The sequence below is a fragment of the Cadophora gregata genome, assembly GCF_030347475.1.
Source record: "Cadophora gregata isolate MNR1 chromosome Unknown scaffold_7, whole genome shotgun sequence".
NCBI classification, from domain to species: Eukaryota; Fungi; Ascomycota; class Leotiomycetes; order Helotiales; family Ploettnerulaceae; genus Cadophora; species Cadophora gregata.
In genome coordinates, this window is record NW_026695930.1 from 1239264 (window position 1) to 1253923 (window position 14660).

Sequence of the window (14660 nt, forward strand, 5' to 3'; positions counted from 1 at the left end):
GAAGGGCAGCAGTCGCGAAGCTGTTCTGTCTGGGGCTACAAGATAGGAGAGCTACCTGGGATGCTGGATGGAGACCTGAAGGAGGAGAGACGAGAAGAAGCACGAATAGACCCCCTCAGAATTCTTCGTGGATACTATTGCGTAGAAAGTTTAAGATTCCATCTTAAAGATGGAAGATGCTTCTGGGAACGTTTCAAATTCAATTGGAAATTGGGACCTCCCAGAGCCGTGATTGCAACACAGCAATCCAAATCGTGTCAGCCGCTTAGTACAGTGAAATGTAGCAGCGGCCGAGCTGAGAACTCGCTGTCGCACGCGGGACGGCAAGGCTGATGCTGATATCTTGGTAGAACCGGAATCGTCATTTCTTCCTTCAATCTTCTGCTCACATGCTTTGCCTCGACAACGAAGGATTAGGAATGCGGGGAAATGAATACCAACATTTTCATCTCGTAAGAGCAAATGTTCGTCTCATCTGCATCTCCTCCTCCCGTTCTCATAATCAGAAGCAAAAGGGGTCTCTCACCAAGGATATCACGAACGCGGACATATGTCCCGATTGGGATAGCTCCTCCTGTCTCTTCTAATATTCTCCCCGTTTTGATTCGGTGGGGGGCAAAAAGGCAGAATGATAAACCCTGGTTATTTAGGCTTTTTCACGGTCAGAAAACACAATCGAGTTAGTTCGTCGGCTTGAAGCGAACCGAAGCCTCTCCGTACATCAAGGACCGCTTTCATCATCCGAAATTACAGTGGTCCTGGTATGTTTCCCCGGAACTGGTTTGTAAAGATCTTGCCCGGCATTCAATAGCTCTGCAACTGGTCAGGAACCAGCCTTATCAGAAGAGGCTGGGGATCGCGACGACTCTCCCTTTTTGAGCAAGCCGAATTGGAGGGCGCAGGCGCGCGGTAGAGCGAAAAATGCTAAGTTGTGGGGTAACGGGGTCGGCGGCGGTCAGTGGTATTTAGTGTGAAGCTATAATGCTCAAAGTCAAATTTTTAGTGATGATAGTTGACGCTCAGTAGGTCTGTTTACGTGATGCCGAAGATAGCACAGGCAGACAAGAAGGACAGCTGGATTAGTTGACCGACGGTGACATTTGGCTGCACACCAGTGACATCGACATCCATATCCCGTGCCGTGCAACGAGGATTCGCGCCAGCGCAAATTCAGTTCACCGACTCAGGGGCTCACTGTGATATGCAACTGTCATTGGATGATAGGAGACGATTCATGTGACAGCTCCTGGAGACGAGGTTTTGTCTCCAAAGTCCAAGTCGAATAATAATGGAATGCTTCGACCGTTGTTCGGCGGCTTCCATGGTGGCTGGACCCAACCTTCGATGCAGACTTCGATGGCTTCTAGTGCCCCGAGCCGTGTGCCCCCTGGTCAGACTCCACTTCAAAAGGACCCACTAGAGATAGCGCACCTGCAATGTGAGCACGCATCGCCCGCCACTAGAGGTGCAGTAGTGCCGAGTCACGACTGGGATCCGTGGTCCGAAGCTATTTGATTCGTGGAGATGATCAGGGCCCTGAATAGAAGCCCGTTTGGGTTGTGCCCGCGTGAAGAGCTTTACTGCACGCTCGAACTTGCCTCGAAATAATGACGCGAAGTGCTGCCAGCGAGGCAAGCAAGAGCAGAGGATGCTCTGTGCTTTGCTTCGCTTTGCGGTGTGCGAACAAGTTCCCGTTCGTGATGATGGCGCTGGCGCTGGTGTTATTGACTTTCTTTGACCAGCGGGATCCTTCCACGCCAGCACTGACGGCACCGACCGGCCTTGACATCTCATCTCATGAGCGCGGAATTGCTGGAATTGTCAGTGCTAGATGATGACTTTGAAGCGTAGATAAGCGTAGAAAGCCGCCCGATTCTCACCCCTAATATCTTCGAATTACCTTTGACCAGATGAAAGTCTGAGGCCTTCATGAACATTTTGGGGGAGGGGTTCTGTGAACATTTGACTAAGAAACCGAGATTAGATAGCTAGCTTCACCTTTCGTGATGTACACAGATAGCCGAGTAGACAAGGAAAGATCACTCAGGCTCCCTTAAAACCCCGAACTTACCGAGTATAACTTGCGATTGTTTTCTTATCTTGAAATCGGACTAGACCGTCGAGAGTATACGAGAACGCTGGTCTTTGTACACCGTCGGTCTGAGGAGCTCTGCAATCAGTTCATCCGAATTCCACGAAATCCACAAGGACGCTGCACGCCACGTTCTAGAACGATGAAGAAAGGGCATCGCGAGAGAATGGCATGGGTTGTGGAACCACATGTCCATGAAAGCAGACACTGTGGGATGAGGGTGACTGGGGAAAGGTGGATGTGTTACCGAAGAGAACATGAGCCTTGAGCTCCTCCCTCCTGACATTCTAAGGCTGTCACGGACCCCTTGACGTGATTTTGGCTCATGCTGTTGAAGTTGTTGTTGAGCTTGAGCTGTCGATGATGAGAAGTAAGGCAGGGTAACTTCGGGCCTGCATTTTGATGTACATTACCATCCCTCCCAGATGCGCGTTGTGATCCAAGTCATGCTGCCCAAGTCATGCCGGCGCATGCACACTGTAGGAACAGTCTTGGGAAAGGAGGGCCTGGGCCATGATCTTGGTGTTAGGATTCTGTCAGTCATGACAAACACGATGCCATTGATGTGATGTGCTGGATACGATTCGCAGGGATGGAAATAGCAGCGCTCAGGGCGGGCAGCCCCTCTTCGTGACTCCTCACCAACCACTCGCATCCATCTCTGTCCTGGAAGCTGTTGCTGTTGCGGTTGTTTGACAGTTTCGCTGCACTGTGCATCAATGCATTCCTTATCTTGGGTCTATTGCTTAACTATCGCTCCGTCTCCAGCACTGTGCCTTGATGCCCTTGAACGCGCTCTGGACCCGACAAGGATGTATTTTAAATGGACCAGGTATGGGTGCAAGCCGAGGACAAAATAGATTGGTACGCCAGTCATTGAGCGTGCTGCTGGGCAGATCCCCGTCTTGAGAATTGGCTCTTTCATCTGAGCGCGGCAGTAAAGAGGCAATCATGATTGGAATACGGGATGTTCTGCCTACAGTCGATGTGATTGGCCGTCCGGAACTGGATCATTGCGTGTAAAAGAGTTTGAAAAACGCCATTACACAACAGTCGGGCTGGCAGTTCAGGGCTTCAAGCTTCTTTCCACGGCATTGCCGCGGGAGCCAAACCATCCATCCACATCATCTGTATCGATCAATCGCATCTGCGTGTTGCCCCCCACAGACATCAGCCATGGCCGCCCATGGCATCACGCACACCCACACACCAGTAGACAGTAAATTCGCCGTCAATGGCTGATTGACGCCTGTGGCTTTCGATGTCCCGAGGTGAAGCGAAGCGCGAAGTATGGAATCACAGAAGAAGGCAGAGAAGACGCCATCGAACGCCCCGCCGACAAGCCAGCCAACTCTCCCGCCTCGGCTTGACTTGTCATGTCTTGCATCTCGTCTTTCGCTTGCCACAGCTTTCTCATCATCCTTCCTTCCTTCATTTGTACACTTCATCTCATCTCCGCTGGTGCAGACTCCCAAACGCGCTACAGAACGAGCTTCTTAGGTTCGGGGGAGTAAAGTAGTGCGCGTGAGTCGAGTCCACAACACGCGACGGTGAGGACATTCGCTAGGTTAGCTCGCGATGCATTTGTTTGGTAACGGGTGGGCTATAAGCGAACTATGAGTAGCGAATTAATATATTTCTGCTCGTTGGCGGATCATGTGTGTATTATTGGCGCTGGCTGGGCTGGTGATGAAATGCCCTGGTGGTGGATGCAAACCCTTTCCTTCAGTAGTAGTGGGCGATGTGCTGGCTGCGTGTGAGGCTTGAGCCACCCCGGGCATTTGCTGTACTGTACAGTAGCGCAAGAGGTTATCCTTAGCGGAAGCTCCCTGTTCCAAACCTAAGCCAGGGCCAGGACAGGGCCCCATTTGAAGTCCCGGCTGAGAGACACGCTCCCCAGCGATACCGCGGCGCTTCACATGGAAAGAATTCTGTGACTCTGTGACTCTGGAAGGGTGGAAGGCTGGAAGAAACATACGACGGGCTCGGTGATTCTCTGTGGCTGCGGGTGAAGTGCGGACGGCAAGTTGGCGCGACGGTGTGTTTCTGATGCTGTCTTCAGGTGGCTAGGTAAGGCATCCATCTGATTGTTAGGATGTCGGAGAATCAATCATGAGATGAGATTCGAGATGAGATTGAGATTGAGATGAGATGCTAGCGGGGTGGCTTGCGATGTCATGCGATCTCGAAGATCAGGAAGGAAGGAGCGAAAGTCAATCAAAAGCCACAGGATACCCGAGATACCTCATCTACCTTGGTACCTAGCAAGTAGGCAAGACAAGGAGAAATAAAATGTTAAGCTTAATGTCTCGCTGCAAGCAAGTTGTCAGCACAAGCAAGTTCAAGCTCTGAAACCCTCTGATTTGCGCCATCCCGTCATGAGCCCTGATCCAACGGCCCTCGTTGAGACGGTGCAGCGAATAGCGGCTTGTGATCAGCCTCCACAGCCATACTTCTATCACAAAGAGCTTGCGCTGGCAGAGCCTTGTGGTGGTAGCTATTTTCTGCTCTACTTCGAGACAGCACATTTGATGGATCATCTAAATTTACTCTGGAAGAGGAGCTCAGATTTGGAGAAGTGTGGGTGATGCTGCGAATTGGAAATGCTGAGCGACGGTTAGGAAGGGGAGCTCAAGAACGGTTTTGTACCGCTGCAGAAGCAAGACAAAGCAAGCCAGTGGTGCATGGGCGGCACGGAGGAATTCCATCCCATCTGCAGATTGCAAATGGCAGATGAGGGGAACACAAGAGGCTTTGACTAATGAGCGAATTGTCGTTGGACACTATTACCTATGAAGTTCGGATATTTAGATTCGTAGGCTGTAGAGCTGAGAGAAAACAAGTTTGTAAAAGAGGGGGAAAGCTGTGCTAATTGCTACTAGTTTTGCTTGTCTTGCTGATAGGTCTTCACTACAGCTGAAATGAAAGAAAATGCGAAAAGTCTTGAAGGGATCGTCGACCGACTTGGTGCAGCACGTTGTACTTGGAATTTGGTTTCCCAGCTAGCAATACCGACAGCTCTATTCGTGCTTGGAACTTTAGATTTGCCCGACTAATGTCAGTGCTAAAGTTTTGACTAACTGGTCCCTGATTCTTAGGGCCAGGTCGCACATACCGAAGACCGCAAGCTCTATGGTAGGTTCTTCTTGTGGTCGGAGCACTTCTAGCAAGATACTACTGGCGGCGTTTGGAATTGCTAAGAATGACAAAGTGCAAACGAGATCTCCATGACTGGGAAGGCTAGTCAAAATTGCATTCGAGGGACTTTTGTAGTTATCTCATCCTCTAGGCTTGAGGCTCAAGGCTTGACCATACTCCTCGATAGTCTCCGCAACATCTCAACTCATCTCACCTCGACTCTCAGGAGGGGGAGTCTCGACTACCTGCTTTCCTGGTGAGGGACGGAGCAGTTCCCTTCTGGTGCTAGGGAGGGGGAGGGGCAGGCCAGCACGACAAATGCATGCATGTTGATATGTACAGACCAGGGACGGGGAGGGGATTCACAGATCAAGCGCTGAAGCAGAGCTGGCAGAGCTGGCGGGGACAGCAGAAGGAGCAGCTGTCCAGGGGCAGGGAAGCGAAGAGAAGGGGAGCAAGCTCACTCGAAGCAGCGCATCAGAGCAGGCGAATGGAATGAGGCCTTTTCTGCCCTGCCCTGGCCTGCCCTGCCCTGGCCTCACGCCTGTATGGAATGCTGCAGAGAGCTTCCTCTGCAGAGAAGCGTTGAAGCCGAGACTCATCTAGGGCATCTAGGGCATCTAGGGCCCGGCAGGCTGCGGTGATTGGCGGCGCATCTCGGGGATGGCTGTTGCGACGGAGCAATGAAGGGCCTCGGCTGTGGCGACCCCTGCCCGAAGATGGTCCCTCAGGTCCATCTCGAGTTTTGTCCCCGTTGTCCCTCTTGTCCCTCTTCCCTCTCTGTGCCGGGTGCCCTCTCTGGCTTTGGCTTTGGCTTTGGCTTTGGCTTTGGTCCGGCGTCAGCCCCTGTCGTCGGTGGAGAGACCCCTGCCGGACTAAGGCAGGCTAAGTGGCAGCCCCGGTCTGTGTCTTGGTCGGCCCCTGTCGTTTCCTGCTTGGCCCCTTGCCACCCCTGTCTGGTTGCGATTCGCCCCCTGTCGCGCGCTCCGAGCTGATCGTCGCACTGGATTCTGATGCTGAGGCGAGGCGAGGCGAGTGAGGGTTGGCGGTTGGCGGATGGCAGTTCAGGTCAGGTCTGCTGTGATCTGCTCTGCTTGTTCTCTGTCTGTCTGCGCTGAAAGCTAGCGGGCACCTTTTTTATCTCTTTTCTCCCACAGTGCTGCTGCTGTCTCCGACAAACAAGATTTTCACAGTAGCAGAGTCGCCTTCATGTCTTTTCTCTCTAGTAGTAGTAGTAGTAGTAGTGATAATGCAAACACCGTTCTGTTTTCTCCTCAATATAAATCTGCGTTGACTAGTAAGTAGCTTTTCCTTTCCACCCCTCATCGCCGAGTCCAAACCAAACCAAATCAGAGCAAATCACATCAGGCGAAGCCGACATTTGACAAAATGCCCTACTTACTTAAACATCCATCCATCCATCCATCACTACTCTACTACTCGCGACCCTGTCTCGCCTGTCTCGCCTTCCCCTGCCCTGGCACTCTCTTCGCCGGCCTGCTTCTTGCTGCTGCTGCTGCTGCTGCTGCTGCTCTCTCTTCCCTCCAAGCCAATCCCATCCGTCTCTGCTATCAAATCATATCCACTCACCAGCCAGTCGTCGTGAACCAGCAGTAGTCTGATCCTAAATCTATCCCCCATCGCGCACATCCCACATCCCACATCCCATATCCCTACCTACCTCAGCCTGCCCTACCCTACCCTGCCCTGCCCTGCCCTGCCCTGCCCTGCCCTGCCCTGCCCTGCTCTGCCCGGCCTTGCCAAAGCTGCCATGCCCTACCTCCGTACTCTCCTCTCCCCTCCCCTCCCCTCCCCTCCCCTCCCCTCCCCTCCCCTACCATACCCTGCTAATCTATTCGTCCCATACCTCCCATCCCCATCGCCTCTTGCCTCTGCACTTGGACTTGGACTTGCACTTGCACTTGCACTTGCTCTTGCTCTTGCTCTTGCTCTTGCACTACTTGCACTTGCGCTTGCATCTGCATATCCGCATCTCTCTCTCTCTCTCATTCCTCTCCCACCCCCTTCCCTTCCCTTCCCCTCCACTCCCCTCCACTCCCCCTCCAAGCGGGCCCTAGCTAGTTCGTTCAAATCGATGACCGCCTTCCTCATAATGGACGCCAATGCCCACTCGAACCTCTCTCGTATCCAGACGTTGGCCCACGAGTGATTTCTGAACCTCAAATTTTCCATTTCTTACACATAGCTTGCTCAATGTGCTCCATACCGATCTAACAAATTTTCACTTTACTTCCAACCCCAGTTCGATTCTGCTTCTCAACCATGACTTTACCAGTCGCATGTCCTCCTTCCTCATGCTCGCCCTCGGACCCCCCGACAGTACCACAGCGCAAGCGAAGACGTCGAGCTCCAGCTAGCGGTGCTTCTGACGATTGCTTCGCATGTACCAAGAGGAGCCTCAAGTGCGACCGACGACGACCATACTGTTCACAATGTTTGGAGGTGGGCAACGAATGCTCGGGATACAAAACCCAATTGACTTGGGGCGTGGGCGTGGCGAGTCGAGGAAAGTTACGCGGCTTATCTCTACCCGTCGCGAGATCAGCTCCAGCTCCCAAAAGTCCCCCGACGAATCGACCAAGAGCTGCATCGACAGTCTCGAGACATCTCGATGGCAGCGATGATGAAATTAAGATCAAGATTAAGATGGAGAATATGGCCTCCATCCCTGCCAGCCCGTTTACAACTTATGACTTTGTCAACATGGCCCCCAATGGAGTTGCACCCTCGTTGCACCAGCTGCCGGAGTGGAATATGGCTGTATCTCATGATTACCCGATACATGACTATCACCAAGACGCCATGAACCATCAAAGACAACTGCCGCAATTACATCGACTTCACACACTGAGCTTGGGAAGGAGTGATGGTATGGGACTAGCAAGTTCCATCGACTCATTAAGTACTTACGCAGAGAGCGATTATGCCTCTCCTATCAGTCAATCATTTCCCGACCACGATGCTCCTTTCATGAACAGCCCGATCCCGATTTACAACAGCTACTCTTCAAGGAATTCCACAGCAGATAGTCCTGCTGCGGGTATGATGGCAGATTCACGTGGTCCGACCTCATGTCCTGAGCACTTCTACGCGCAATCAGAAATCAGTTCCAGTATCAGCTCTCACCAGAATCAATATGATATTATCGAGAGCCGTCAACATCAACCGTCTCCAGGTGCTCATGATTTGTTCTACGATGACGACATTCTGGGTAAGTACCTCAAATCAGCCTAATACTTCGTGCATCGACTAACGAGCAAGGGGGCTTCCACCACGCCCAAGACACAGAGTTGTATGCTACCAGTGCTCGATCAAGTCATTTTGGATGGACCTCGGTCAATGATGATGATTCGCGTTCTCAAGCTGCTTCGGATTCCGATCCATATCACCTCGGTCACGACTCTATGTCATCCTCATTCTCCTCAGAGATGTCTCCTCGCATATCTTTCTTCCTGGATTACTACGAGAAGATCATCTGTCCTTCAGTTGTTATCCTCGACAGCCCAAACAACCCATACCGAGAACATATCCTCGGCCTCGCTTCTACGAGTAAGAGCTTACAGCACGCAATCTGTGCTCTTGCAGCTTGCAATCTTCGCATGAAGCGAAAACAATCGCTCGGACAAGATCACTGGCGTCAGCCCATCGAGCTTGAGTTCCAAGATCGAATCAACGGCGGCAGCCGCCCCGTTCCCGTAAGGAGAGCCTCAAATCATCCAATGTCACCCGAGGCACCACCTACAGATTCTTCGCTCCAAGAAGAGTATCAACACAGGACGCTAGCAGTCCACCTCCTAAACCAGCAACTAAGCGACCCCCAGAAGGCCCGTCACGACTGTGTTCTCGCAACATTATTTATTCTCTGCCACTACCGCATGTGCGAATCTGGTGTCGCACAATTCCGCACCCAGTTCGCAGGTGTCAAGAAGATCCTTGGTATGCGGGACTCAGGTGTCGAAACTGGCAACTGGGGCTGGATGGAAACCCTCTTTACCTACTTCGACGGCATCGCAGCCAGCATCAATGACCGGGAAGCCCAACTCCGTGGCGGCTATTTAGAGATGATCGCCAATCCAGTGCACCCTAACCATGCTCTCGAAAATATGGCAGGTTGCGACTCCGTCCTCTTCAAAACAATTGGCAAGCTCGGCCGCTTGAACATGCTCTGTCAACACCGACCTGTCCTAGACCAAGCCGGACCACCAGACATGGAATCACGACGTCCCGCACCTCCTCGCCCTCGCCCTGGATTGGCTGGCCAGGCACTGGCTGACTTCTACAATCTGCACGCACACAATTTCGACGGCAACGGATTCGCTTCCACCCTCGACGATGACGCTGCTTTCCCAGCTCTCACATCCACCACTTCCCACGACGACCTCCGTACTACTTTCTGGCTCGAGTGGAAGGCTGCCCGTCATGCTCTCCAAGATTGGGAATTCGATCCTTCGCGGCTAGTCACCACTCTCCCCGTCACGCCTTCCCCGACACAACTCCGCGACTTCGGCTACATATCGGAAGCCTTCCGCTACGCCGCCCTTCTCTACACTGAACGTCTCGCATGCCCTAACCTCCCATCCTCGCACCTTAATTTCCAGAATCTAGTCTCACAAGTCCTGTTCTATGTGACGAGTCTCGAACAAGGATCTGGTGCCGAGAAGTTCCTCCTCTGGCCATTGTTCATCAGTGGAAGCGAGTGTGTCAATGAGCTGCAGCAGAGCATCGTCCGCACGAAGTGTAGAGAGATCATGGGCAGGAGCGGATACCTGAACAACCTTGCCGGGTTAGAGGTCCTGGAGAAGCTATGGGCGGAGAAGGAGGAGGGTACTTGTGCAGGCAATGGAGAGTTTGGCGTGCCCTTCAGGTGGTCGAAGTTTATGGAGAGCAGTGATGGGGAGTGGATTATGGTATGAGGAGGGATCAACTTGAAAGAAGAGAGTCTTCTTTCCTAGCCCAGTCACTCGATGCTTTTCACGTGACATTGGCCGGACCAGATGATGGCGCTTTTTCATACATCTCAATCTCCCAACACGAGATCGACACAACGAAGGAAGACGACGAATAAGAGTTAACGCTTATGTCATCGCATTGTCACGAATTCTGATCCGTTTCACGACTATCGCAACAACAAAAGTATCGCATCACGGCATTTCATTAGTCCTTACTGCAGCAGAGTTAGCAAGCAAGTAAGCATGGAGGAATGGGATTGGGAACATCCACATGGAAGTGTTTCACTTTTTATTTGGTTGGGATTTGCATTTGATTTGGATATTCGGCGCTGGGCGCAGATATAGCACGTTTGATGTGCTCGTCGTAGTGCGAGGTCGATGATACGCTATGCAATGCTACGCGATATGATATGATATATGCTTAATGCATAATGGCTAGACGACAGTTGAGGGTTGGATTTGTAACAAGAGGTGTGATGGGCTGAGTACTGGTGGTTGTATGCAGATATGGTTGGGATGTGATGGGCAGGGTAGGACTGCGGGGATAGGAGAAAAGAGACATATATAGATGAGAGAGAGATATATTATCGATGAATGGATACCACCCACTACTCTGCTGCATCTAAATATCTATTACCCTTATCCGTGACCTATCTTTAGTGCTGTCTGAGGCTGCGTTTATGGAATATCTCTTTTCACAGTTGTGAACTTCTCGCTTGCTTACTTCACACACACCCACCATACTTCACTCACGACACTATACGTGGTTTATCAACCTTGAACCATTCTACTCCACCCCATATAAAACAACATCCAGAACCTTATCCGGTGAAGTAAATTCAAGTACGGCCCCCAGCCATGTTCCCACCCGCTCTCGCCTTTCAATCTCGGAGCCACAGGTTCAAAGTTGAGATAGTCCCAACCACTAGGCAACCAGACATCTTGATACGCTTACCAAATACCCTGTCTGGAACTCCAATGTATCGTTTTACAGCACTACACATCAATCGAGCCTAACTTACTCGCTTCCTCATCCTCTTCTTATCTGATCTCAGCTCGAGCCCCGAATTCATCTCCACGGGCACAGACCGACACAGGGACGATTTGCGCCGACAAATTTGATCAGTGCTCTAGCTTGCTTGCGCACAAGTCTTTTGATATATCTAGAAGTATAATCTGAAGAGCAAGTTTAGGCGTAGGTGTTCTTTCTCGGTAAATTCCTTTCTCTAGACGATAGGAAAGAGAGAGGGTGGTGTGATGAGAAAAGTGGGAAGTTTTCCACGACTCTACAAATGTAGTATTCAAAGAAAGTGGAAGAAAGAGCGGGAAGTTTCTCTTTCGGTGCGTTATGAGGCTTTCGGGATGTTTCGTTATTGCCGAGTTGAACTAAGATAGCAGGAACCTTGCTCCCTACTTGCTAGTTTGCATGCAACAACTTTGAAATTGCATAATCGTAGAATCTGGAGGGAGGCGTGCCGGAATTGGGGAGTTGGGAGCGGGGAAGGGAAAGGAGAAGGGGGTTTGTTTACAATATCTCGCTTAACACGGCATCAATTTGAAGTCTTTGTCTGCCACCATACTTGTCTATTTGAGGCGCAGCAACGAGTTTCTTTTCAGCGAACGAAACAGGGGAAAGCATACAATCAAGTCTCTAAATCGATCAATTCGCGCAGTGGCCCTCGAGTGATTTGGTCAAATGCTGTTTGTATCTGGACAGAGCCAAGTAGCGGGTACCGAGAGTCACAATATTGATTGATCAAAGCTATCTTATGAAGAATATTGACATAATTCGATATGATTGTGATTTTAGATTCAAACATTTCCATCGGCGATGTTCATGAGTGAGGGAAAAGGCGCCCTGAATCATATCTAGAATTCCACTTTAAAACCACCTTCCCCAACTCCGATTCCACCTCAAAGCCCAAGCCACTAAGGGTCATGAATCAAGCTTCCGTGATGTCGCCTGACATGCCATACGAGGCTAAGATTGGAGGGAAAGTTGAAAAGAAGAGAGACGTGAAAGCAGCAGGGTTCGGAATTGAGAAAAAAGAGGGGTCGTGGAGACAAAATATAGTGGGGAGAAGGAAGCCTCACAAGAGTCAAGAATCGAGAATGAGATAAGAGATGAGATAGGGACTAGGGGACCTTAGCGATTTCTTGTCTGCTGAGGGCAGTCATTGCTTACTCTGAGATGCAGGATATTAATGAGAAACCTAGTTTGATAAAAATAATCTTATGGTACTCTTCCATAATACTGTGAGTTAGGGAAGGAAAAGGTGAAGAGACTCTTCCTGGCCTAGGATTCTCTCAAATTTTAGCCTTTACACTTTTCAAAGCACCTTCGCCAACAAGCTCCCAGCCTTTGTCTCTATAAGATCTTGGCCAGATTCCATTCCTGCCTGGTGCCAAGATCCCATTTGGATCCAAAGCATCCTTGATCGTCTCATTGAACTTCCTCAACGCACCACCACCCCATCCATAGGTCTCCGCTACCTGGTCTGCAAACAGTAGGTGCGTTCTATACTCTCCGAACCCTTCTTTTGCAGCAGCAGCAATCATCTCACGCATCAAGCCTCTAGCTCTGCGCTTCTCATCCTCTTCAGCACGGTCATAGACAATATTGGCGATATAATGCATCTCTCTGCCCGCAACACAGAGCGTGGGAAAGGTATCAAATCCCCACTTTTGATGCAGCCTGTCAATCAAGTTGTGAATAGTACGAGCGCTCTTGGAGTTGGTGGGTGTGATCGGCGAGAAGAATAGATGTGCGGCGTTGGGCTTCCAGTTCAGCCAGTCAAGTTCTTTCAGTACAGGGACACCACTGCAGACGTTCAATCTGCTGTGGATGTAATGATCTGCTGGGAGCTCGGATGGCAGCATGAACTTACTGCCTCGGATCTTGGAGAACTCTGATTTGATGATGTCGAGTTGAGACTTGATGGATGCTGTATCGCCGTACTGCGTGCCATAGAAGACCCAGGATATATCGCCAACTGGCGAGGCTTTGACGCCTTCCCTTACAACTTCCCGAGGGAACCGTCCGGAGCCGGTGTACCACTTGAAGATATTAGCGCTGGAGAAATCAAAACCTTAAGATCGTGCCCGATCTTTATTCCGAAGAAAGATTCTAACACATGCTCTGGATCCGTGGTTCCAGGTCAGAGGATTACACGCGAGGAAAGTACTTACAGTCGTACGTGGCTTGCCAGTGACAGCTAGTTCCTGGATAGCATGTCTGAGTTGAGGGATGTTGCCAAGGATCCTCTTGAGTGCCAGAGGTCGGATAATATCAACGATCTGCTCGAAGTCTTCTTCGCGAGGAAATGTGATCATGTACGATTGATGGCCAGTTTCTGGCATCAACCAAAAGCCCATCTTGGTCACGATTCCGAAGTTGCTTTGGCTGAAGATGCCGTCGATCGCTGGTCCATACGCGTGCTGAAATGATTCCCATGTAGGATTGTCAGTACCATCCTTCCCTGGGATTGCACCCATGCCAGTTCGAAGAAGTGATCCATCTGGAAGAACGACATCCATACCACAGTGATTCGCGAAGTGGTCTCCATATGGTGTGTAGCCTACACCGCGATCAATCGCGTTCCCTAACACACTTCCGCCGCCCAGATCTGGGGTGTCGATCCATAAAGGCAACTTTCTCTTCTGAATCTCTTCATACAATTTGAAGTATGATACACCAGGTTCCACCATACATGAAGCATTGTTCTCATCGATTTTGAGAACTTTGTTCATGTTCCGGCCCAAATCAACGACCACGGAGCCTGGCACTCTGGGTGCGGCGCCGCCATACCCAATGTTGCGGCCCATGCTGATGGGCCAGAGGGGGATTTTGTATTCGTTGGCCCACTTGACGATGGACTGCACTTCAGATGTAGAAGAGGGGTATGCCAGAGCGCTACAGACCATCTCTTCTTGATCGATTACATGATATGCATCATGCGTATTTCTAGACAGCTGTGAGCATTTGAACTAGTTCGAGCCCGAGAATGGCCAACTCACGGATGTTCCATGTACCACCCATCTTTCAACTCTTTGTCATTCAACTCAACTCCTTTTTCGCCAAGAACCTTCACCAAGGCATTGATTGCCGTGTTGAAATCATCCTGGGTGGTATTTGGAGGGAGCCGCACAGGCTTCCCACGCGGCTTACTCTCTGGTAAAGTCCTGATCGAGTAGAGCCGAGCTCGAGCTGCGTCTGCTTCTTTCGTCAGACGCTCTGGGACGCCGCTGTGTAACGAATTGAGGCTTGGAATCTGAGATTGTGACATATTTGAGAGAAAGTTGGACTTGGAGAATCGAGGATGGAAACTGTGAGAGACGAACTTATTTCCAACATCTACACGGAATGAATCAAATATACAATTGTATGAACGCTACTTCTCTTTCCTTGAGTTGGGGAAATAAGGAGGTTTCCCGTCCTCCCCTTGTCTGGACCCTTGGAT

At 50.7% G+C, this 14660-nt stretch overlaps 2 protein-coding genes across 2 annotated transcripts; one reads left to right on the forward strand and one right to left on the reverse strand.

Annotated features, from left to right (window-relative positions):
* The first annotated feature begins 7119 nt into the window (after positions 1-7119).
* On the forward strand, positions 7120-10821 carry ONS95_013160 (uncharacterized protein). Its single transcript, XM_058506795.1, has 2 exons — positions 7120-8462; positions 8513-10821. The coding sequence occupies exons 1-2, from the start codon at positions 7514-7516 to the stop codon at positions 10162-10164; spliced, it is 2601 nt and encodes an 866-aa protein (XP_058357525.1). The 5' UTR covers positions 7120-7513; the 3' UTR covers positions 10165-10821.
* Positions 10822-12427: 1606 nt separating this feature from the next.
* Positions 12428-14619, reverse strand: ONS95_013161 (uncharacterized protein). The gene is made up of 3 exons (XM_058506796.1): positions 14218-14619; positions 13390-14164; positions 12428-13257 (listed from the first exon to the last, which is right to left on the reverse strand). Exons 1-3 carry the CDS (start codon positions 14484-14486, stop codon positions 12508-12510), a joined length of 1794 nt encoding a protein of 597 aa, XP_058357526.1. The 5' UTR covers positions 14487-14619; the 3' UTR covers positions 12428-12507.
* Between the last annotated feature and the right edge of the window lie 41 nt (positions 14620-14660).